Source organism: Temnothorax nylanderi, unplaced genomic scaffold (assembly GCF_030848795.1).
Source record: "Temnothorax nylanderi isolate EJ_2023f unplaced genomic scaffold, tnyl_v1.0 TNYL_tig0064_pilon, whole genome shotgun sequence".
Taxonomy (NCBI): domain Eukaryota; kingdom Metazoa; phylum Arthropoda; class Insecta; order Hymenoptera; family Formicidae; genus Temnothorax; species Temnothorax nylanderi.
In genome coordinates, this window is record NW_027249126.1 from 921,451 (window position 1) to 946,934 (window position 25,484).

Sequence of the window (25,484 nt, forward strand, 5' to 3'; positions counted from 1 at the left end):
ACGAAAATATCGGAAAAATAAGCTTACAGCTCTTTTCAGTTATCGAAATAATGTAGCAGGTCTAGGCGATAAATAATTGAAAAAGATAAAATTGCTACACACCCCCCGGTAAAGAGAGTTTCTAGATCCAAGCAAACAAGTTTTTAAACTTTAATTACATTGTTTCTGAGAGATATTATTTATTTAAAAGTTGCTTAGCACTGGACATTGAATCTGGGTTTTAGAATAATTTTAATACGCTGTGAAATACGCTTATTTGACAAGCAAGAATATCCTGGATTTTATAGGTTTTTTCTATACGCTTCAGCAGCGACACATGATAATATTATATATGAGATAAATGCAACAGAGTGACACGAGCTTACGCGAAAATTTTAAGCAAAGTAGAAAGATTGTGGGATAATAAACGAGCAAATAAGGATATTACGTATTACATATAATATAATTTATTATCGTCTAATCAGAAGAAGTTAATAGAACGTTTCGAACTGTGCAGAATTTTCAGCCAAAAGACAAGTAATAATATAAAAAGAAATAAGGTCATAATACAATAAATAAAAATAAATAACGATGAAACCGAACTAGTCCTAAGCGATTAAAAGAATAAAACATAAAAGAATGGTATAAAAAGGGAAGTAAAACGAGTTACGATAGGTCTAATAAGAGGCCATATCGAAGTTGAAAGCAATAAAACAATAAATAAGAAAATTAAAGTGAAGTACATAAAAATAGTCAATACATTTATGTGAAATCGAAAATGTAAAAAGGTATCCATAATCGATTTTTCTGAAACGAGAATGTATTGAGTCAGAGTAGTAAAAATGTGACGAGAGTTGCTGGAGATGTGTGATATATATTTTACTTGATCAGGCGTGTAAATCCATATTTTGTAAATTAGTTGATTCTACAAATATTAATTTTAAATATAATTAACTTAAAAGGATAATATTATACAAAAATCAACTAAAAATTGAAACTTATAAAACATAATGAAGAACAAGAGATAAAATAGTGTATGCTTTCAACTAGACCAATCAAAAAGTGCGTATGAGATAGATATATAAAATACAGTGAGCGTGAATATAAAGAGAAATATAAATAAGAGCAATTATATATATATATTTAGAATTTGTTATTAGCAAGTTCGTCGAGGATGTTAAAGCAGGATTTATCAAGCAAATTGACATCTATAATGGAATTAATGCAATTTTTTGTTCCTTAATGTGTATCATCTTTAGTTCAGTTTTACTGTTATTTATTTTTATTTATTATATTAGTCTCTGATTTAATCTCTTTTTATATTACTTATTTTTTGGCTGAAATAAAAACTCTGTGCAGTTCGAAATGTTCCGTTAATTTCTTTTGATTAGATAAAATTAAATAATATTATATTAAACACACCACCCACACACACCACACACATAATATCCTTATTTACTCGTTTATTGTCCCACGACCTTTTCATTTTGCTTTGCAAATGCGAGCGAAAATTTTAATTTAAAGAGAACTGAAGAGAAACATATTTTGTACAGAGAATAGAATTACTTTGTGCTAGTCAAGAGAGTTTTTCTTTTGAAACTCATATGAGCGTGATTTTTTAAAATATAAAATCTATATCACCGATTTACACTGTACACATACACACGCGCGCGCGTGTAACATAACGCAAAGCTTAAAGTAATGTTTATTTTTCCACATTATCGGCGTTATCGCGATCGTGCCTTAAAGCATAAGAAGATTCAAGAGACTTGTTCCGTTGCGGCGCGTGTATCTCATCCTTTGCCGCTGAGATCTTAATGCGTCTTCGCATTACGTGCTGGCGGGCAGTTTCGCAGAAAAATTATACGATGCAGAATTAAACGTCGGCAATGGAATTATACTGTTAAGGATGTTTTATCCGCAGAACCCCATTTATTACGCGAAGAACATAACGATGCCGTAAGGAATGCGGAATACGGGCCCGTTGAAAGGCAAGAAAAATGTGCTAATCGAAAACGCGATCGCTGTTAACGTCGCTGGTGTCGGGAGGTATCATGCGAAAGCGATATTTTTGATTTACGTCGACCGTAACGGCGTGCCGTTACGTTCGTAAATCTTTTCGCGCGAAAAGATTGATTTGGCGCCAAATCGTCGCGTACAATATGCAACGATAGCACCTCGTAAATCGAAGTTTCTCAGAATAATTCTCCGCGTTCTTCTATTATTTTTCAATTTCGACGGAGAAGGAAAATTAATCTTTCGAAAATTTTCTTGCTTGATAACTATTGCGTGTTTCTTGTATAGTTCTTCTTTCATGAAAAAGTATGTTATATACTTTTCTAATTGTGTCCATCAGGTTTTTTTTTTAGAAAAAAAAAAGAACAGGATTACTATTGTCCGCCGTTGCTATTTACTCCGCTTTAATTAATTTTCATACCGTTCAGTTTTCATTATGATCCACGAAGATTTATTGACGACATACCCGCGAGATGAATCGTCCAACTTCGTGGGCGCATAATCTCGCGGGGGGTAAAACCAGACGATGAAAAAGCGGAGATGTCGGCGGATAATACCCGCGAGAGTTATTTCTGCCGCGTGAATCCTTTTAATCGCCTTCTATAGACCCGAGGTGACGTTGGAACACCGATAAATTTGTAGCTATCCAGCTACACCATCTGTCGACATCATCTTCCGAATCAGACCGATTAACGGATCGTTTGAGCACCACCCGGTACTGTTATTTACCGAGGAAAATGTAATTTACGATCGCGCGTATAGCCGCGCGCAACAAAAGACTGGATTGCATTAAGTCATAACTGCGACTGCAGGCACTTTAATTGTAGCGAGTTTACTTTGCCGAACAACAGAGAGCGGAGAGGCCGGATTCGCGAGATGCTAGTTGCGCATCTCCGTCTTTCAAACTTATCCTCTTGTAAAATTGAATATTTATGAATAGCGAGAGCTTCGTAAATTCGCTGTAACAGGAAATTAGTTATTGATAAAATTAGTTTTTAGCAATTAGCGGATAATGCAATAATGCAACAGTTCGTATCGATAACGTGTAAGAAACGCAAAATGGCTTTGATCCACTTTTAATCGTAACAATTTTGTAACATAAACAAGTCCGACTTCTCCGATTGAAACGTGCTACAAAGCTTACTCTTATTATTGTTTTAATTTTAAATAAAGTGAACAATTTTTGCAAATTTTTGTAAGAACTTGAACTTTCTTATGAGAAAGGCAAACTTGCCCGTTTTTCATATCCATTTTCATATTTTCATAAGCGTCTTCACTCGACGTGGAAGACTTATCAATATGCCATTTTCGATATGGAAGACTTATCACTACCCTATTTCACGAACGGCGACCGAAATGTAAATGTAGATTACGTGGCGTGCTTCCATATCGGGATACGCGTGAACTTCCGGTGACCATATGGCGTGCGCCAATTTATTACATCCTGAATTCCCTCGAGAGGCGCGTTAATCGATTCTGATGACATCAAAGATGAAGCCATGAGATCTCGCACAAATTTAGCTCGGCATAACCAGCATCGCGGTAGCGTGAATTTGAAATATCTTGATTCACTTATAAAATATTACTCTCACACACTTTCAATATTATTTGTCGCGTTTCTCCGTGTTTTCAAAACTGAATACATTATCTTCGGAGCATTCCTGTCAAAATGTACACCAGCAAATAGAATGTTATTACGATTTATTTTCGCGACAGAATTAAATTTGTACATGTCGTGTACGCGCGAGAAAACATTTCTGCTGAAATGACCACGGAATATTATATTATGCATATTACACATCTTAAGAGCTGAACTTCTTTGCATAATGTAAATGCGTCGCAGAATGGAAATGCGATCGAAGAAGTTATTCCATTTCCCTTATTTCTTCGGGAATAAAAGTACTTTTATGATAGTTAATGGATAGAGTACATTCCGGAGGTGCTCTCCGGTTATTTCGGAATTCGATCACTTTCTCGAAAGTACTTTTATCTCGCGCTTAAAGACCATTCGGCGAACGGCGTACTCGGCCAGAAGACTGAAATTCCTTATTATTAAATCACATCTTATTTCCGAATTGTCGACTTCATTCCACAAGGACTCGCTTTAGAACTTTACTTTAAAACCGAGAGCAAGAGTGCTATTAATCGTACGAGACATTTCGCGGAACAAAATAGTCTATTAATGCCAGATGTTTACAACTGTTGTTGCATCGCAATTGTGCATGATGGTGAAGAGACTTTTTCATAAAACGTAAGACATGGAAAGCAAAAAGGCACTTTCCATGACGATTCGGTTTTTCCATACAGTTTCGCTTCTCTCTAAAAAAAAAAGTCCAACTTTGTGGATACGAGAAGGGAGGAAGCTGAAGTACAGAAGTTCTCACGATTTTCTTGAAGAATATTTAGAGAAGTTTCACGAGTAACACCTCGCTAACTGCGAGTATTTGCTGTGGCTCACCGCAATCTGCCATGATTATATACGCTACTGTACATAGAGTATATACGCAGCGTCGTCTTTCTGCGCGAACTTTCGTGGGAAGAAGAGCGTAATATACGCCTCTTGAGAGGATGATACGAACAAGTGTCAGATAGGAAACGAAAAAGTTGGAAAAGAAGCGGGAAAATTACGCCGAGCGTAAAATTTTTTTGGGAGGGTTGCATCGCGACTGCAGCCGTAAACTAAACAGGATTGTATAGAGTTTTCGTTTATTCTCTTGAACAATGCTTATTTTTATATTTCTACGTTTGTCGCGAAGAGATAATTGAAAAAGTTAGCTGTACGATTTTTGTGTTTATATAGTTTATACGAAAAATAACGCAGAACCGATTTATAGCAATTATGCGCGCTGGTTATTCCGAGTTGTGAATTTATGCCGCAAGAAAACGCTTTATCTTGTGAATATTTATCTGGTAGCACCGTACATTCGGAATATATACAAAACGAGAACTCGCATTGAGATTCTTTCGAGGCGGATTTGTCGTTAATCGAAAAATCGTTAATGAACGTTCTTTATCCGCTCTTAATCTCGCGTGAATAATTCTCGGACGGACTTTGCATAATTTATCACATCGATTTGTAAAGGGGGCTTTTTTGCTCTCGCGTGAGGGATATTATGGTTGTTTTAAGTCTTATATAAATGTCTACGAAAATGCGCGATCGTAAAAGTTGGAGCAACGTCGTTACATTGTTCGGCTACACCACTACCACTTCGCGGATATCAAATCTCGGACTATTTCAATTTGTAAGTTTGCAGAGAGGAGCAAAATCGTTGTAACTTTGCCGTATCCATCCGGGGAACTTTATTTCTGCTCGTTTCTGGTCCGCCGCACGAACTCGAAAACTCATTTTCCGACTCAAGGAGGCGCGAGGAACAGACCCGGGCTCTTTCAACCGGGCGAGTGATCGTTTGCCGGCTTGTAAGTGACTTTGTTTATTAACTCGGCGCGCTCCCGAATTTTGCGCGCGGCCATCATCCGAGGAATGTGAAATATACGCGCGCTAAAACAATAGTGCAAAGTATGTGCTGGCATCGAGCCGAGATAAAAGTAATTTATTTTGTGCAACGCTGTAATGCTTTGGATGTCGCACATATCACGGCAAACGTGTCATAATTTTGAGAAAAATATTCGCGTAAAAAGCTTTATTGTGCAGTATTTCAAAAGTGAAATCTTTTTTTCAAAGGCATGTCTATTTTTCAAAAAATTCAGCCCTTGTATCATCATATATCGATATGCAAACTGTAATTTATGGCGTAGTACAAATCCCCGATGAATTTTTCAATAATTTTTTCCGCCCGCGAGCGACTCGATGATCCGCGGTATTTTCGACCTTAAAACGTGAATGTTTATGCCGAGAGGAAAATACTTGTAAAGGTTACAAAGGACCTAATACTACCGCACTTGTTCCGATTTCCGGCGGCTGAGGGAATCAAGTTACGCTTTGACCTGCGACATACACGTAGGCGTCGCAGGTGTTAAACGTATCGATGCAAATAATAAATAAATATACTGGGTCGTGTGTGTATAAAATGCATGAGGTGCGGCAGATGTGTGTTAGGCGCTGCCGCCGATGATCTAAACGCATATGAGACGGGTTCTCCGTGCAGAAGTAGGTCGAGAAATTGCAAAGTACATTTCTTTTATACAACGCCCCATTTTCGGAAATTTAAAAAATTTCAAGATTGATGCATTTTTTACGCTCTAGAAACCTTTTATAAAGCTTTTTAGCAATGGGCCAGCCACAGTCTCAACAGCGTATATCAAAATCTAGATAAGAAAATATAATATTGCGAAGAAGAAGAGAAGAAAAAGAAAGAGTGAAGAAAAACGCGGAAATATGTAATATTCTTAATAATTTACATATAATTTTCAAAAAATACATTATTTTAACTTTTAATAGTATGGCTATTAAATGGCATGATTGTTGAAAAATGTCCTGAAAGATATTAATATTTCTAATCACACTAAACTTTTCGTAATAAGCCTCGTAAAAAGAATCTGATATGCTACTGTTTGGCTTACTCCAGCACGAGGAATTACTCCGTACATGTTTACAACGCACATTTTTCAACGTCGCGATCGTCTGACCGAAGTTTTTTCTACTTCGTCGTGAGAGTCTGCCGGGCTTCGCGCGATGGAATTGGCTATTGCAAGTAGTGGTTCTCGTGCGGCGCTGTAAATTTCTCAATACCACCGAGGGGAATCCTTTCGTTCGCGTAGGTCGTGTAACTCTTTAATGCTCTCCAACGAGCCATGCTCTCGCTCCTTGCCCTCCTAGAGCGGACGAGCACATCCGTCGTTCCGCTCCAGAAGGGCCCCGCTTTGTATCTTGTCGGTTTGCAAAAGAGAGTGGCATCCCTTTGGGCCGGTCCTTGCCCGGTATGTCGCTGAGGGGCTCCCTTGTTATGAACACGCTATTTTGCCCAGCTGCATATTGCGGTACGCGAATTTCATGACTGGGCAATTACGGTTGTATCGGGGTCGTCCTGAATTTTAAGCAGGTCCTTGTAACCATGTTTACTGTCGCACAAATTCGTTGTTTTGCATATTAGATTCGTGTCGATAAAATGGAAGAAGAGTTAGACGTTTACGGACATTTTCGTGGCAATGTTGTGATGTAATATCATATTGATTGCTAAATCTTAGATTAATGTTACATTAATTTTAAATTAATATATAAGAGAACATTTTTTAACGATTAAATATGCTGGATGATAGTTTATTTTGCCATCAGTAGTATTATAAATTCTATAGGTTGATAATTATGTGCAGCAAAATTTTGTCACTGATAACATCATCCGATCCAAGCCATCAAGGTGTACTTTGCCTTGCTTCGCGAAAAAGAACATCGACATTGGACTGTTACGCAATCGGAAATGGAGTTGGCGTGTCGTAACATGCCAAAAGGACGTTGATTTCCGGCGTCAGTGCAGCAAAATGCACGTAGTATTAGACGGGCAAAAAGCTGGTCGAACTTATCGAGAAATGCTCGTGACGTCGGGGTTTCGTCCAGATATTTGCCAGCCTCGCACCAGATATTTACAATCGAGTCCTTACGACGACTGTGCGACGTTTCTTTACCTTGTTGTCCAACCTCGGCGACTCACGAGTCGCGGAAAGAGAGGCAGGACAAGAGGCAGGACAAGAGGGGGTGTGAGCCAGGGATGAAAGTAGGATAGAGAGAGAGGGGGGGGGAAGAGGGGGGAGAGAGAAAGAGAGATTCGTTATTGATTCGAACTCGACACAGCTTGGGTACAGTCGTAGCAGACCGCCGTCGTCGTCGTCGTCGTCGTTCTCGTCGTCGTCATTGTCGTCGTCAATGTGTACGCGCAGGTACTTAGAGGCTGTCGGCAGGCACAGGCGCACGCAAAAGCGCCCGGTGTAGCCGGATTAGATCGCGACGATGACGGGAACGGAATGACCCCGATACACTATCGACGTATAATCTCGAGAAACGCGAGCGAGCCGCGCATTCACGCTGGGGATATATACGCCCCCTCGTGATTGTTAAGAATGCAGAGGGATTTGATGGGTTGAGTTTTGATACGGGTCGCTGGATGTATCGGTTCAATTGCTCAATTGTGAAGTGTGCTTGATGCGCAAAAAAAAAAAAAAATAGAAAAGCAGCAGCTTTACTATTATATTATATAGCTCAAAAAAGTGCTAGAAAAATTTCTGCAAGTTTAACATTTTTCTAAGGTTTTCTGTATTTTTATTATGTTCTTTTAAAAATGTTGAAGGTTGATGGATCACGCACAGGAAGTTCTCATATATTTTACAACGTTGCGAAGATGATCTTAATTTTTTATAGGGTGAATGTACGAGAGAGGAGGAGGGTAGCTTTGAATACGAAGCACATTTTTGGAGAATAAAAGTGCGATTTTTCGAACAAAGCTGCGGAACAAGTGAAAAATGTAGGTACTCTATACTCAGTTTCTGTTTGAAAAAAATGGCAATCCTTTGCTTTGAAAGTAACTCGGGAAAACCTGTTATTCAAAACTGCCACGTGTTTAAAAATGATTTCTTTACGTGTCTGACACAAGGGCGATGCTAGAAATGTCGGTTATGTGGACAGTAGAAATTATACTTTCAATAAAGATCCAAAGAAAGAAAACAGATATTCTCGGAAAAGAATATTTATTTCTTTTGATAACTTTGCGTTCATTACCTTCCCCATTCGTTATTTCCTGTTCTATACAAACTTAATTTCAAAGAAAGGGGTTGCTATGACATTTCAATCCAATATGTAAAACACGCGCGTGGGAACCGCCCTCGGAACCACGCGTCGCATTAAAATGATCTGAAAACAGAATTAGACGCGAGCGAATAAATCGACAAATTCTCGCGCGACTGTAATTTAATTCGGCAGCACGTGGATTGGAAAATTCATCTCTGTTATCGAGAGGAAAGCGTTGGGTTTTCATATTCGAGATAACGAAGTGCATCGGAGTTAAAATCCGCTGATAATAACTATCGAAGGTGCACGAGAAAAAAATATCGTTAGACTAAATAGACTGATGAATGACGACCTGATCGATCATTAATTTTGATAAATGACCCGTGGTGAAACAGAACCGCTTTTAACGAGCTGCGCTATGCTTATGCAGCTTTTTTATCGCCCTCCACGCTTCGAGGATATATCGGTCGCGCTATGAAAATAACTTCTGTTCTTCGATTATCACGTCGCGACTGGAATTCATTTTAACGCGATAACTTACGTGCATCCCTGTGCTTCCTGTCATTATCACAGATTTTTATAATTAAATTAAGTTTCCAGCTCTTAATGCGAGCGATTAAGAAATTTGATATTCTTGAGGTAATGTGTGAAAACGATTATTAACATTATCCAGATAACGTATATATTAATGTATCTGGCGCTCATATTTAATGTTTAATTCAAACCGTGCGCGCTGTAGCAATAATTCTCCGATATCGACCTAACGTGAATTATCATTCGCGCAATCGCGGCACTTATCTCGATTTATATGAGCCAGCGTTTCTATTTGCGATAATTGCTCGTTTGTTATTGATTAATCGCGTCATTAATGCTGTTTTAACTAACTGTTCAACATTGCTTTTTAATTCGATTATCTTCGATACGAAATTAATTACGCTAATTATTTTCTTAATCTATAATAAGCGGCAGCTATTGCATTTATTCTGCGTTAAACTAATAATATTTGCCGAGCGTATAGTGGCCGTCGTTTCTCTTTCACTTCTCAATATTTTCAGCGAACGTACATATTCCAACTGATTGAAATTTATTGCCGGAACAGTAATGATTTAGACTCGAATATTTTCTCGTGGAGAAAAATGTCATTTCCGTTTTATTCAATATATTCTAATCCGTGGGAATTACGGAAAACCGTCTGTGTAAAAACGTAGTTACGGATTATTCTGATAGCGTAAAGTATACGCTTCACTCTCGAGGGGATGCTAAAAATCCATTTCTTAGTATTGATGTAGATATCTGGTCCCTCTTCTTATAAAAGCCGTCCATTTTAGAGCGGAGTCTGCCAATCCGCTTTTAAAGAGATAGATACGTACTCGAAGGGATATTTTTACGGGCTTTCAAGCGTAGAATCATTCACGATACATTCATATTTATATGGAAATGAGACTCGCAAGAGACGTGACGAGGCACGGTAATCGGTGTACGATTTAGAACTGGGACCGACGCGACGGTCTCACGTCGCAGCGGAAACGTCGCAGCCGACGCGGCACTTACTGTGTCACCGCCGCACAGCGTCTCGTGATTCTCGCGCGCATATGCCTCCCCATCTTTGCATTGATTACTCCATTGTGGTTCGTTAATGACGTCAGGTTGCTGCAACAACAATAACCTGCGGCACGAAGCGATTCGCTCAACGTCGGCGATTAATTCCGACGGAATTGATGGCATAGCGATAATGGTCGAACGTAGGCGCAATACAGAGAGAAAGCGGGAGGGGGGAGAGGAGATTGATACAGAGATAGATACATAGGTATAGAGAACGAGAGAGAGAGAAAGAGAGAGAGAGAGAGAGAGAGAGAGAGAGTGAGAGGGAGAAATGTTCGTGACGCAGCCGCGATGGGAATGCGAGATGTAACGATATCTCGTTTATCTCGATATTTCCGGCGCGAGTAATCCCGTCGCGCTCGAATGTATGCTCGAAAAGGCGAGAACCCCGACCCCGGGAGGGTGGATTTCCCGGCGGAGAAACGTCCCCCCTCGTGAAAAGTTGCCCGCGCTTTATCGTCCCCGCGGCTACGTGCCAGGAGTAAAGCGTATATGCGCAGTTTTTCCCCGCGTATAAATACGTTTCGCACGGAGACAGAGGGAAACGGCAAAAAGCGGAAACGGGTGGGCAGAAAGTGCAGGAGATGGCTCGTTACGCGCTTCCACCATGCGTTTCGGGCAAAAGCGGCGAGACGGTTTCGCTCACAACATCGTCACAATGTACGTATACGTACATGTACGCGCCGAGTGCCGGCACTCGTGCTTGCTGAAGGCGTGCGTGCGGAACGATGACGGATCGGTCGTCCGGAATATCGAGCGATCGCTCGATAAAGCGCGTCCGTCATACACGACGTCGTATATGCCCCAATCGGCGTCGGTCCGGCGATAAAAAAGAGAGAGCGACATTAGATTCGATATCCCGCCGAGATGCCGTTTAATAGCGCGACACGCGTTGTACGCTCGCGCGACATCAACATTTTCCCTCCGCAATAACAGAGCCTGGTGGTAATATCGATCCTCTCGCATTTGCCAGGCGATATAAATTACGCACGCGAGACACGAATATGATTCCTATTACGCTATTTTTCATGGCTCGTTGTGTCACCTTTCTTTACAACGCCAATGGCGTCCAGAATCGCCACGAGAATATTTCGAAAAATTGTTTTAAATTTACTAAAATGATTATACTGCTTTTACCAGTATAGCTAAAATAAAAGATAAAATTATTCTTCTAAGGTCTTGGATTAATGTAGAAAACATGTTTTTAGAAAACAACGACAATGGCTATCGATTAAAAAAAAACAAACAAGAATCACAATCTTTTTGCCTTAATATGCGATTTTATGTTATATTTTACATTATATTTAGAATTAATTAAAATAGAATTATTTTTTCCAATATTTTTTCCTATCTTAATTGAAGGGGTGTGCATAGAAGTAATTACGAATTTTTAACGTATCGTAATTGTGCGAATTGCAAAATTCCTGATCCGAATCGTGGCTTATGCTAGCGTTCGTTACATATGCAAATAGAACTAGGAAATTGTTTTTGCTTCACTGTAATGGTGTTATAACCGCTACATTTATGTGCATTTTCGGAAGGCCGTCTGTTGAAATTTATGCGCCGAATAAATTTTATACGCCATCCTTTCGCTCGTTCGCTCGTTCGCTTTTTAGCACAATGATGCGCACACGTGTTTGTTACGAATACTCTGTATCGAATTTAATACCTCATCGCGTATTTATGAAAATGGCACGCACTACGGGCGATGCATAATACAGCGATTTGTTTGATTTTAATTAATGAGTTGACATCCGTTCGAACTTGCGGCAGGATCCACAAATTGCATCTGACACGAAATTATTTCGCACAAGTGCGCAACGACGGCGATGTTAAGTGATAATTTTGTCTGATCAATTGCTGTTGAAGATAGTATACCCATGGCATAGACATGTTTTTTAATCGATTATTATAAACAAAATTCTTTTTGTAAAATTCTTTTTTAATATAAATGTTATATCAATTAATTCAGATATAAACTTATAAAATCGCAATTACTCATTAAAAATTTCGCATGGAAATTTGTGAAATTATAATGCATCCCCGTACATATTTAAATCCAACGCCTGGTTGCGCGTTGAATAATGTAACCGTAAAAAGATTAACGGGGAATTATTATTATAATAATAAGACACGTATCATATTCCGACAGAATTATATGGCAGAAATCTAAAAAAAATTATTCGAGCTTCTATCTAGTCAGTGTAGGATCTCTCCGAATTTTTTATAAATTTGTAGAATAAACGCATACAGAACGGTATAATGTTATACGCGGACCTTTTAATTTCCCGTTCGCTGAAACGATGGAGCGAGGAGCGGCATTTGCCAAGTAAATGTTTGGAGAAATTTTAATATTGTTTTATATTATATATTTGGCTCGCTTTGCAAGGGATGAGACATCGGTCGTGCCGCCCGATGTGAAACAGCGATTCCGATGCATCGGGGCAGAAATTGCGGAGAACGTACTGCGGCGCTGACCATGTTATTTTACAGTCAGTTATTATTTCATTTGGAAAATGAGAATCGCACATCTCCATTTTCTAATAATAACGGTCCGTAATAATTTTCTGACGATCGCGCTGTTTATTCTCGCGTACGCGCGTAACGGTGAGTTGCCGACCGACCAACCGACCGCATGAATATTCCTATAAGCAGCTGAATTGTGCTCGTCGGAAAATCTGTACCCTCCATAAATTATATAGCGCGGTCGCGGTGAGTCGTTCACTGCTCCCGAAAGATAAAATATTCAGCTTTGATATGGAAACGCGTTATTACCATAACGTCATCGCGCGATTCGATTCCGTTTCCTGCTTTAATCAGCGCGATAAATCTAATACGCTTCGACCGTTAATCCGTTCCAAGTCACATAAATAACTGGCACATACCGTTTATAATACAAATATATTTATATAATTTTTTATCTCGTGAAAATGTCACGTTGTAATATAATAATAATAACTGCAAACAGTGTGGTCTCACAAAAAATTTGTCAGAAAAATTTCCAGAACTTTTGGCGATTACAAAATTGGCTTTTTGTACAATTACGTACAAAAGCTATTGATACATAAATTTGTTATATATTATTTCGTCATGCAAAAGCTTTTGCTGAAGCGAATGGCGATGTTGAAATAAAAATAATTGCTCGATCTCTCGCCTGAATTCAAATAATAAAACGACCGAAAAATTGGGATTCTTCCGAGATATATCAATTGGAGAATTTAACGTGACGCGCCAGGGAAGATCGTCATTGATAAATGCTTGTTTGCTCCAGATATTGACACGCTATTGGCAATACGCCCATTGCCGGACGCACCACTTTTCGATCTCGTCACACGCCGGATTTTTATGTTCAATCGGGCGCTTTTTGCGCCGATGCGATGTTTTCTATCGCGCAAAATTGTTTAATATCAATCACATTTTAAGCCTTAGTTTCATTTGAAGAGATTAATATTGAAAGGATTGGAAATCGATCCGCCATCATATCTCTCTATTATACTTTTCAATTTTGTATTTGTGTCTAATCGTTTATTTTTAATCAACCTCAGCAGCGATCGACAAAAGTTTTCAATGCTCATTTTTTCATAAATTGGCATTTATGAAACGTTATACCGTCATCTCGACCATTTTCTTTCTGCAAGTTATTGAAAATGTAGCAAGTAAATTTGCTTAGTTAATTAATTAACTTAACGTTTAACGTAGAAACTTACTTTTGTCTTGACATTTACGGTAAGGAGAGATTGACTTTAAATTTCCCAAAGAATTTATTATTTAAATTTCATCGGGAAAAATTAGAAAATTTCCTCTAAAAACAAGTATATACAAAAGCAAGCAAGAATGAAAGCAAGTGTTGAACTTGAAGAGAAAGCTTCTCTTGTGATTCTCACTCTCAAAGTGAGAAAGACAAAGATTATAAGCGCCGTGTCACATAACTCGAGGTCTGCTTGAAATGGATGAGGAGGCACTTTCGTAGATTAAGGACAGTTTGGAGTGGAGCAGCAAAATAAACGTTGGAGTACGCGGTGTCACTTCAAATCGCAATAAATGATGGATCGCTCTAGTCCAGGATATTGGCGCGCCAGGAAGAGCTTGAGGGGCGCATTATTCTTGCCGTAATCTCGACCGCATCCTCTCGCGATGCCGCGCGCTCGCAACGCGGGTAATTTACGCGGCAACTATACTGTCCTTTTTTTTTCTCTTCGGCTTCGCGCGCGGCATTTAAGCGCGAACGGAATTCAAATGATATAGGTCACCGTATCGTATGCTCTCCAGTGCGCCTCTATGCCTCCGGATTACTCGCCGGGGTCTCGCCCGTTTTGTTTCAGAACGCACGGCGCGGCTTTTAATTAGATTAATTAGATTAATTGCACCTGTGCGCGCATTTATCCAACTTCTCGTCGGCTTCCGCAAACGCATTTCTGTTATTTTTTTTTCAAATTCCCTTTTGTTTTGAAGTGCTGCCGGCGGTTTTGTTTAATTAATTGTTTTTTTCCCTTGCTTCGTCATGTATGCGTGATACGTGCGTTTGCTTATGCAAGTGGTTTAGTTACTCGCGAGTATTTCTTTTTTTTTTTGTTTATTTGTTTAGAAAATCTGTTACAGTTATTTTACCTGCATTCGTTAAAACCGAAACAAAAGGAATAAAAAGAGGCATTAATATCGTGACGGAATGAAATCAGAATGTGACAGCTTGTCGTCCATCGCTCGAAACTTCTGCAATTTATTAAATTGAGCATCGATTAATCTAAATGAGTCTCGTCTCTCACTCGACGCTTATACAGTGAATTACAGAGATTAGACGAAGTACCTTCGTCAAGTAACTCTGCTCGGAGTTTTGATCGTGTCGGATAATATCGCAACGACAATATATGTACGTTAAAGGCCGCATAGGATACAGAGAGCGGTATATACCGAGTAACCCGAACCCATAATGAGATAATGCTCTTGATGTACGTAATAGTTTCACGCATATGAGAGGAGATTTTGAATAGCCAAGTAGACGCTAATGAGAGAGTACGACGCGTTTAATCGAGTTGTCACGTTCCAGGAAATTCAGATCTTAATTAGAGTTCCCTATCGTTTTCTGATCGAGGATCCTGCCCGAAACAATGCATGACTTGGCAGCGGGTTAATTTATCTGGCCGCAAGACAGTAGCGTATACCGATGCTTCCAGCGTTCTCAGTTACTCGAGTTAGAATTTACTTATCTCAGTCAGCGCGAGTTAATACAACTTGATCAGGTATCGGGGATGAGGAGCGTCTGTATCTATTATGGACTCTCCGATTAACCGATGTCCTGCTGCTGCGGTAAGTGCGAAATTATTCGATCGTGTCCGGATCGGGGTATCTGCGTGGGTAAGGCGAAGTCGATCGTATTTTTAGTTGCTATTTTTAGTACGCACTTGCGCCTGGTAAGTAGCGCAGAACGTTAGATATTTTCAATTCTGGGAAGCAGTTTTGAGTGATTTCAGCGACGAGAATGTGGTTTGTCGCTAATAGAATTGCGAAATATTTACTGTGAATTAATTTAGCAAAGCACTTGTCGCGTATTGAACGATTTTTAGAGTTCTGTACGGAATAATTTTACGCTTACTCTGCAATTTTTATCTTTTCCAATGGCTTGACAATTCTCGACTAGATTTTTTCGAGGTAAAAGTATGACGCGCTGTGTAGCTGTTTAATATTCGACAATTTTTGCTAATTTTCGGAAGTTTTGCATGCTGAAGACTTTGCTACACTTTCTCGGATTCGACCTTGTCGAATCGCTGTGACCTGCTATCGTGCGTTCGTTTCACTTACAGCGACGGCTTCCAACAGCACGAAACTTTTTCGAGGTCGCAGAAAAAAGAGGGAAAGGAAGATTAACCTAGTGACTGGACCGATACTGTGTAAGCCCTATGCGTCAATCCACCAAAAATCTTCGGCTTATCCACCCTGGCTTACCTACTAATTCGGAGTACAACTTGTCAGTGAGATAAAAAGAATGGGAATTCTTCGGTGGTTTCTCCCGTGTATCTGTGTTTCATCGAATACGGAACTTATTCGTATATACTTTGCGCGGTGCAAGAGAATTCCGTGAAATATTGAGTCGCTTATCGGATATCGCAAATATATCGACTACATCGATAGCTTGTTCTGGCATTGGCAAAAGTACGCAATAGTATGAGCAACAAATGTTGCGCATAAACCAGATACACGTAACGTTGTTTTTTCCGAAAGGTCGACTTTTCATTCACGCAGCTTGAGTAGTTGAGTAGACGTGCGATTCACTTTTTCGGAAAAAACAATTTTGCATACATGTCGATCAATCATCTTCAGATTATGTGCTTTGTTTGTCACATCGTCATCTCTCGCATCGCCATCTCTTCCTACGTCGCTCTGTCGATCTAACGTAGTTTATCGCAGAAGGGAACGTTATTTCCTCGGCGTGAAAAATAAGCGGAAGAGGAGCGTCTGCGTTGTGACACGGAACCGGGTCGGATCGAATTCGAAGCAGATCCACTGTATTTAATCTGAAATACAATATCGCGAGTGCGACAGGAAGATTTTTCACGGAGAAATACGCGAACACCCTCGTTTGCGAGGTGCTGTCGGCGCGGATTGTTATAAGGGCGTACGCATACACGTCGTATGATATCCCGGCGCGGTGAGAAATTGCTGTATTTGACTTGCAAACGGGAATCCCGGTTTCGCCTTAAGCCTCGGGATACGGACGTTTATATATCTTGATACGTTCTAAAAGTTTCAGCGAAGTATCCCAGGCAAGCGGTTGTCTGAATCCGACGGGGAGGAGACACCTCTCGCCAGCACTACTGAAAACAATGGGGGCAGAAGTTTTCTGCCTCCGCTGTTCCTAAGTGGCGAGGGACGCTATATGGTAGGACAACATTCTCAAATCGATAAGTGCGCGCCGCGATATATATATATATATATATATATTTATATACGGGAATATACGGCTAAAACGAAAAACTAATCACGAGGATTTCCTTTGTGCATAACATTCGTTAAGTTTAGTTGTAGGGCGTACTTTCTATTTCTATGTACTCGGCATCGAATTTTTACGAAGCAGTTTCGATTTCTTCCATCTCATTATCCGGTACGTCGTGTATTGTGAACATAACGTTAAAGAATATGCGATTTTATTTTCTACGCGTATCATACGTTCGTGCGTAGCACATGTATTTTGGAAGAATGTTACTGATATTTGTTATATTACATCACGTTAAGAGATTATTAATTAAACTTCAAATGAGTGTTATTATTTTTGTCCAGTGTTGCATCACGGTAATCCGCCAGTGTTTCTTACTGAATTGCTCGACTGTATTTACGGTATTGTAGAGCTTAATTACTCGCCAAACACAATCCGGCCCCGGATTTCATGTTTACAGTCCAGCTGCATTCTGCAATTAGCGATGGTCACCAGGCTGATAACATTTGCGAGATCCAAATCAAATCAAAACGCGTTCGGCTTTGAAGCGTTTGAATACTTCATAAACGGTATAATCATGGTCGTTTTCGAAATGATCGCCCGACGAGATTGATTAACTTTTCGGAGAGGCGGACAACGTTTAAATCGAGGCCAGTCTAACGATTGTCAGCTCTTGGTGCCATGCCGGTTTGAATATATTTCAGATTATCTTTGCGTTCTACACGTGCACGGCTATGTGCTCCATTTTCAATAGATAGAGATAGTATCGATCAAGCGCTTTGCAAGCGCTTGCAAGCAGATCAGGCGGACTAAAGGATAAATAACTCGCGATGTGCCGGAATCACTAACTGCAATCAGTGCTGAGCCGAAACACAAAACAAGAATCGTTTTACCCTTCCCAAGGGCCAGTCGAATAATGAAGTGGTACAAAAAGTTCCTCTATAATGGAAAAAAATGACCTTTTCCGCTTAATGAAAACATTCATGCACCCTATATGCACGCGATCATTGAAAGAAGATAAAAGATAACGAGGGAGTTTTCTTTCCACCCGTGCAGCTGTTGTTTGTCAGTACTATTTACGTGAAGCATAAATTACCTAGAGCTAGTTACGTAATTATCTTGTAGCACTTGCAGTTCCCGCAGAATTTACGTCGGCGATTTTGCATAATGGCCGCGTTTCATATAAAGTGTGAGCCTGAGCTGTTCTCTAACAGTTTGGAAATTCGGCGAAAGTTTTAGTGTGCCAGTCAGTCGTGTAACTATATCGCAGTATGGAAACAATGGGGTAGTTAGATGTCTTGCGTTTGCGTCGCGCATCGGATCTTAAATTTACCCTCGAACCTGATCGGAATACGGCATAGAATTTGGGCGAACGATTCGTCCAGAAAGACGTCCTTGTTGTATACAACGTTTGCGTAATTTCGTGAGAGAAAGGAGCGAAGAAAGACAAGAGAAGAGGAGCTCGTTTGAGAGCTAAGAAGTACAGCTCTTACATTTCATGTCAGTGTTTCGACGTTACTTCGGTTTACGACTCGGGTAGAAAAGCGCCAGAAACGTGCGATAAACAGAGGAAGAAGCCGCGAGAGAAACGAGTCGCGTACAGTCGCGTTTTTTTTTTTTTTTTACGACAGTATGTCCAGTTGCTCGCTCCTCGTATATGCTAAAAGACGCCTTTGAAACTCCGCCCCTTGCCGGCGGTGGTCGCCGCCAGTGTTTTCCTACGTCGACGGGATGCCACGGTCCACCCTCTCTCGCGACCCTTACACGCTATCCACCCTCGTATATACTTTGAAGCGCGCCGGGCGCGCTGCGGGAGTAATCTGAGAGCTCGGTATACACGGCCTCCGCGCAGGATACGCCTCATTCATAATTTACCGGGCGCTGGAATACTAACGCGAGAGAGAGAGTATACCGCCGTTCCTGTACGCGTTTCTGCTCCCTAGTCCACTCGCATATCCACCGCTATTCCCTGCATTTCACTCCATCGCTCTTATATATTTCGCTCTTATTTTATATCTCGCGCGTTGCGAGCTATATTTTTATCAGAGTCATTATTAGGGTCTCACGATGACCTTTTGTCTACCTTTCTTTCGAGTTTTTTTAAGTGCAAAGCGCGATACATATTCACTAGTTGCCGTTTTTACGCGTGATTCGTGTTTTCGCGCTTCTATCTCTTTAATATCTTCATATTCCAACGAGTTTATACATGTTATGATGCTGGTATCTTTATTTTGCGAGTTTTACACGTTTTTCTCTCATACCGCGCAGCGGGGATGTTTCCATCGTTGTTATCATTATTACTTTATTCTTCGGATATTTATTACTGCGCAATTCCTACAGATATCGATCTACATTTTATTCCTGTAGCAGTTTTAAATTTTGTTTTATTTGTTGTACGATTGCTCTTTGTTGAGTTCTTTTTGTACAGTTTTGAAGTGCATTTCTCCTTTTCTGTAACTATAAACCCAGAAGCGATTTAACTCCAATTCCTTTCTGGAATATACCAATACAGTTCTTGGCTTATATTTGTACGAATCAGGAACATTGTTTTATGCTATATGTGTGAAAAGAACGTTCCATTATATTGTTTCATAATACGTAATATACAAGATGAGTAGCAAAGTGATTAATATCAGGGATAGAATATGAAATGAATAATACATTTGACATCCCAAGTGTTAAGTTCTTTGATTCGGGATAATCTCTTAAGAACCTTTGTTTTTGTTCTCGAGAATGTGGTTTTGTTCGCCGACGACGCAGCATCGTAAGATCCGTCATGTCATTGCGGATACGTTCTTGTCGGCTCCCCGGAGGTGGCTATTCGATCCGCAGGAAATCGAGACGTAGATTACCGTGACCGAACTGATCGGTCAGTATCATTAGCGACAGCGCAGGCATCGAAATTCGGTTTGACGGAAATTGGATAACGTGACCACCATCGTGCCATTAAATGCCGGATCGTGGTGTGTAGCTTTGCGTGCTATGCCAAATGTCGCGGAGAATGCCCCCACTCGATAAACGATGGCGACATGGAAGCAGGTAACGGACATAATGATGCTTCCGATAGCGTTATTATCATGAGAGATCCGCAATTTCGTCGATTCCTGAGATTCTTGCTACGCGAAATATCCTCGTTATTTTTCAGATATGTTTTTTTTTATCATTTACGGTGTAAATAACAATATTACGAGGTAAAATGTTAATTTATTAATAATTTTATTTTAACACTTTTATTTCAATAGATGTAAAAACATCGAAAGCAATTTAAGCAATTTTTGGTTCGAGTGCAGTCAACTGTTTTGTCACCTGACACGGTTTACTTGAGGAATTTTATTTTTATCTTGTCAACACGAGAGGCTAGAAAATAAAACGTTTTGCTATTTCCGTGTAAGACTACGTGCATCGGTCGGAGGATCCGTGAATTTCAACTTTAAGGCAGCCAAGAGGTAGAATTCCCGCGTTTGCGCCTCTAAAATTAAATTGGACAGGTTCTTTTTATTTTCCACCCGAGCGTTGCCTCCTAGTCAGGCAGCTATCACGCTTCTTATTTCGGCCTCTGGTATCCGTGACATGGAAGAAAAGACGTTCTGGTGCGCTTTATAAAGCTCGATCTCCAAGCAGGTTTTAATTACGGCAAAGTTACGAGACGGCGCGGCGCGGCGCGCTCTCTTCGCGAGCGAGCGGTTACTTCGTCGCCCGTCTAAGACCGTCCGCGTCGTGGAGAAATTTAATTAGTCAGATATCGGGTCTCGCCGCTTGTCAAAAGTCCCTTATCGGCCTGTCCCCGTGATTCCCCGTCCCTTCGCTCGCCGTATTGTCGTTCGGATTCGGATTTCTCGACAGATTGCGGACACCCGTACGACCGACCGGCTTGTTCCACTTGAAGTGATATCGATAACCTGGCGGCCACGAAACGACGGGAACCACTTTCGGCACGAAATATCTCGGCATTACGGCAATCTGTTGTATCCCTTGCTGTATCCATTTTCCTTGAATGGACAACTGTATCACATATACTAATGGAATCTCAATCCCTTTCGACCTTTCTCGAGTATAACACAAGTATCTTTCATAATACGGATGATTCCATGAGGACCGAAATCCGCAGCGTCCGATCTCCTTATCTACCATCTACGTTCATTCTAATCTTATTCTCTATAATATAAGATGTAAATCGCATTTTCGAAAAGGAAACTGCAAGGAGTTAGGAGCTGCATGATAAATCAAGTTAGCATCAAACGAATCATCCGATTACGTCACGGAAATTTTCGCGCGATGCGAGACGTTGATGATTTTATGAAAAATTTAATCGCCGCAATCGGGAGAGGAACTGCAAAGGACTTCGTGGTACATATGTCATATCGGCGCATCATCTTGACCTGTGGGCCTATTCTGTAACTCTTAACGACAGTTTCGTTATCGTTATATTTGCGTTGCGCAGATATTATATATGGTATAAAAGAGCTGCGCAACGAGAATATAACGATAACGAAACTGTCGTTAAGGATTACAGAATAAGCCCACTGTACGCGACAACTAGTCTCGTGCGGTGCCGGTGCGGCGGTGTTACAAGTACGATAATCCGTGCTCGGTATGTAAATACACAAGATAACGGGATAAAATTCTAGGTATCTCCTGTGCACAGCTTCCCGTCCGTGGTATCGCTCGCGAGGGGCTCCGAGATTTCTATTTAATATCAGCCGTACATAAATCGGGATTGGAAGTTTAACGGCGCGTCCGCGTCGTTAAAAAGTCTTAAAACGAGCGTGGACTAATTACATCGCGATCGCTGCGATAAGGCAAACGGCAGGGAGATTACGAGCGCGTCGAAGTTTCGTAACGGACCTCCTCTCTCTCTCTCTTTCTCTCTCTCTCTCTTTCCTCTCCGGAGCGGATAAAAATCGCAGCTATCTGATAATCGTGCGGTCGACGACCACCTTTCTCCCCCGTGAAACAATCTAATTATAGCGGGTCCGAGCGAGCCGCGTGTATTTGCATAGCGGGTATTCATATCGCGTTATTAGATAAGTTGATTATTGATCGTCTCATGATTATTTAGCTGACCCGATTCGAAATGCATAAAGCGAACGTTCGCGCGCACGAACGACCGGAAATGTCAATGGCAAACAATATTGCCCCCACGTAATGCGCGCGCCATTTCGTCGCCTGTCGCCTGAATGCAAAATTCACTATTCACTCAGCAGTCTGTTTTATTTGTCTTTAGACTCATCTTCACGAGTGACAATCGAGTATCGTTTTTTGCGTTTTTATCTCGTCCAACACATACCGAATTAAAGCATTTTTGTTTCAGCGACGGTCGTCTGTTAGAGGGAGATCAAATATTGGCGATCGATGGGCAGCCCTTAGACTCCAACATCTCCCATGAGCAGGCGATCTCGATTCTTCAGAAGGCCCGTGGTCTGGTTGAGCTAGTCGTAGCAAGAAGCGCCCAAGGTAATTACAACCCGCGTAATTAAACGGAATCCGCTTACACTGGGAAATGAGATCCTTCGCGTTCGATTTGTATAAAGATGATATCGCGTAACACGATTGTTGTAACCTCGAGTGTAATAGATTAATTTCAAGGATATTTAGATAATCCTTAACAACATCGTTTGCATTTGGATTCCGTAAATTTGTTTCTCTTCATCAAGGCACAACCTCGTCCTTGCAATTTCGCAATTTGCACGAAAGTAACGAACGTTGCCTCTTGCATGTAACAAGAACGACACTAGTCCAGGACTATTATAATACGCCCTCGGCGATGCAACATTGTCCATGGCAGCATAAATGTTTATTTTCGTTGAATTCCTCGCGCCGTGAAGAGTTAAATTAGTTTCGTTAACTTTTTTCTGGCCCGGTTGTTGATGCATATGGAATAGCAAACTCGTGCTGGATTGTCCATGCGTGTACATGGTGCGAATAACGCAGTTGCTTCGTGAAAATAACGCTTTTCACCGATGTCAACTTTTATTACTTTATCCAATCGAATTTCATAAATATGTTAACAATTTCGCAAAGTTGATCGAAACTTGTCATTCAACATATTAATTCTTTCAGCGTTAGTCTCGCTTATTTTCTTATTCATTAAGTTCTGGTTTATGTGCTGAAACCAACTTCCATAAAAAAGTTAATTATTAAAAAGGTTAAGTGATAGCAGAAACTTGTCGATTAGACTTCTTGGAGCTCTTCGCCCATTAATAAATTATCTCGAGTTTCTAATTTAACATTAAACTAGAAATTATATTGGGTACAACTTTGCTTTCGCCGTTTTTTGTTTCGAAATTCGAGGCTTTATTGTGAAAAACTGGTTATACATTTACGATTCAAAGTATTATATGTAATATGTATATTAGTACATATAATGTGTACAGCAGTAAAAATATAAGCGTGCATTTTTAATATCTTCAATCGTATTTTAAAGTCATTTCATGCCCGAGAAAAATATGGTGACTCTAAAATCTACATAGTTTTTTATTCAATATTTTATTTACGTTCTGAGTGGTATCTGAAAATTTTTCGGAAAGAGAGTAAATCTCTATAGTAACTTTTAAGTAACTTTTCTGAGAAGCTGCAGTTTAGCAGTTACCATTACTCCTCATTGGAGTGCCGTCGACGCGACGTAGAGTACGTCGTGCTCGAAATGGTTAAATAACGGACGGAACGGTCTGTACTTGCTATTGACAGACGTTGGGAGCTCTTTGCCAACGGATGAATTGTCCGGTGGTTCGAGTTCGACAGCGGCCGCAGGAGCAGCGTCGTCCATCGTCGGCGGCGGCGGCGGTGCCGTTGCTGGGAACAACCAGACAAGCTCCGACAAGGATCAATCGGTGTCAGCATCGTCCACCGTCGTTACACCGGGACCGACTCCGAAGTCAAGCCAACCGACCAGCACCACTTCGGCGGCGACACCGACGCCCACGAATACGCCAACACCTACGCCGACCTCGACACCGGTACCTGGAGGCCTCGTTATCGAAAGGAGCCCCTCCGCCGTCAGCGACGCCTCCAAGAGTGGCTCTGACATGGTGGTGAGTCGCCGCCCTTTTTTTTCCTCTCTTCCTCTCCAACCTCAACCCGCGTTCCTCAGGACGCCTTTTTCTTTTTTTAGAGAGCTTCGTATGACGCGTTGTTTATAATGCCATAATTAGCGACTATCTTATAGATCTGTAACTTTACAGCATTGACGATACGTGCACCAGCGTTGCTGATCGATCATCAGTTGCGTACTCAACGTTCGTTTAATCAAAAAATTAATCGAAGATTTTTCAGACGTCTCAGAGTACAGCAAACTAAAGTAGAAGTTATAAAAAAAAAAAGAAAATTCTCGTCCACCAGCAATTTCTCATTTATAATCAACGCGGATACAATTATACTGGTATCCTTTCTCGTGATCATTTTTCATTTCAATGGTGCTTTTTTCTTTTGTTTTTTTTCTCCTCTTTTCGCTCGATCGAAAGCTACCCGGATCTTTCCTCTCGGTAGAGACTATATTGTGCTGAATATTTCTCCACGTAAAAGGATGCTCTTCATTGGCTCTTAATAAGCGCGCTCCTCTCTCGACAGCCTTCTTCTTTTATCGTGTAGCTCATAGCCGGGCTTTCAGGCCCGAGATCGTCTTATATGCGGACAAACTCCCGGGGTCTTTCTCTCTCCCTCGAACTCGAGGGTGCTTCATCCCGAAAGAAATATTTGCGTCGGAGCCGCTCGAGTGGTGCCGATAAAATCCCGATCGATAGCCCCGGCATAATTGGCCTCATTTGGACACCCTTCCACAGCACATTCCTCCTTTTTTTATCCTTTTCCTGCCTTCTGCCGCGATAATAGGAACAGCGGCTACGTCAGAAATAGAATTTATGGTACAGCCTCGCCAGCATCTTGAGGCAATAGTCCCACCGATAATATTTATCTTGTATCTGCGATGTCGGATGTCGCGGACATTGAGGAGTATTTTTCGACGAAATATTGTTATTAATTTTGTGCCGTATTTAAGAGAGGATATTCTTTCTATTCGCGGGTTTCCCGTTTCCTCCAGTGGTAGAAATTTAATTAGAGACCCTAATGGATATATATCGCTGTAGAGAGACTCTTAACTTTTCCTGACATCCAATAATTTTATTAACGAAAATATTATTTATTTTAGCTGATAAGCGATATTTTTAACGGTACGGTAAAAATATTATTTATATTTACGTTGTTAATATACGTTGCTGCACTTATAAATTATTACGAGTAATTAAAGTAATAATATATTAGCATGTTATTGCGAGCGTACTTACTGAA

At 40.6% G+C, this 25,484-nt stretch overlaps 1 protein-coding gene and 1 long non-coding RNA gene across 4 annotated transcripts in view; both read left to right on the top strand.

The window, feature by feature from the left end:
* LOC139773601 (uncharacterized) overlaps positions 1 to 16,158 on the top strand; it is a 33,928-nt gene extending 17,770 nt beyond the window's left edge. Inside the window, exon 3 of the long non-coding RNA XR_011718378.1 lies at positions 16,072 to 16,158. This is a non-coding gene — a long non-coding RNA (uncharacterized lncRNA). The remainder of the gene's footprint in view (positions 1 to 16,071) is intronic.
* LOC139773600 (multiple PDZ domain protein) overlaps positions 1 to 25,484 on the top strand; it is a 94,499-nt gene that overhangs the window by 21,831 nt on the left and 47,184 nt on the right. For all 3 annotated transcript variants that reach the window (XM_071708156.1, XM_071708154.1, XM_071708155.1), the window contains exons 6-7: positions 22,513 to 22,655; positions 23,889 to 24,232. In XM_071708156.1, coding sequence (XP_071564257.1) covers positions 22,513 to 22,655; positions 23,889 to 24,232 — 487 coding nt within the window. The remainder of the gene's footprint in view (positions 1 to 22,512; positions 22,656 to 23,888; positions 24,233 to 25,484) is intronic.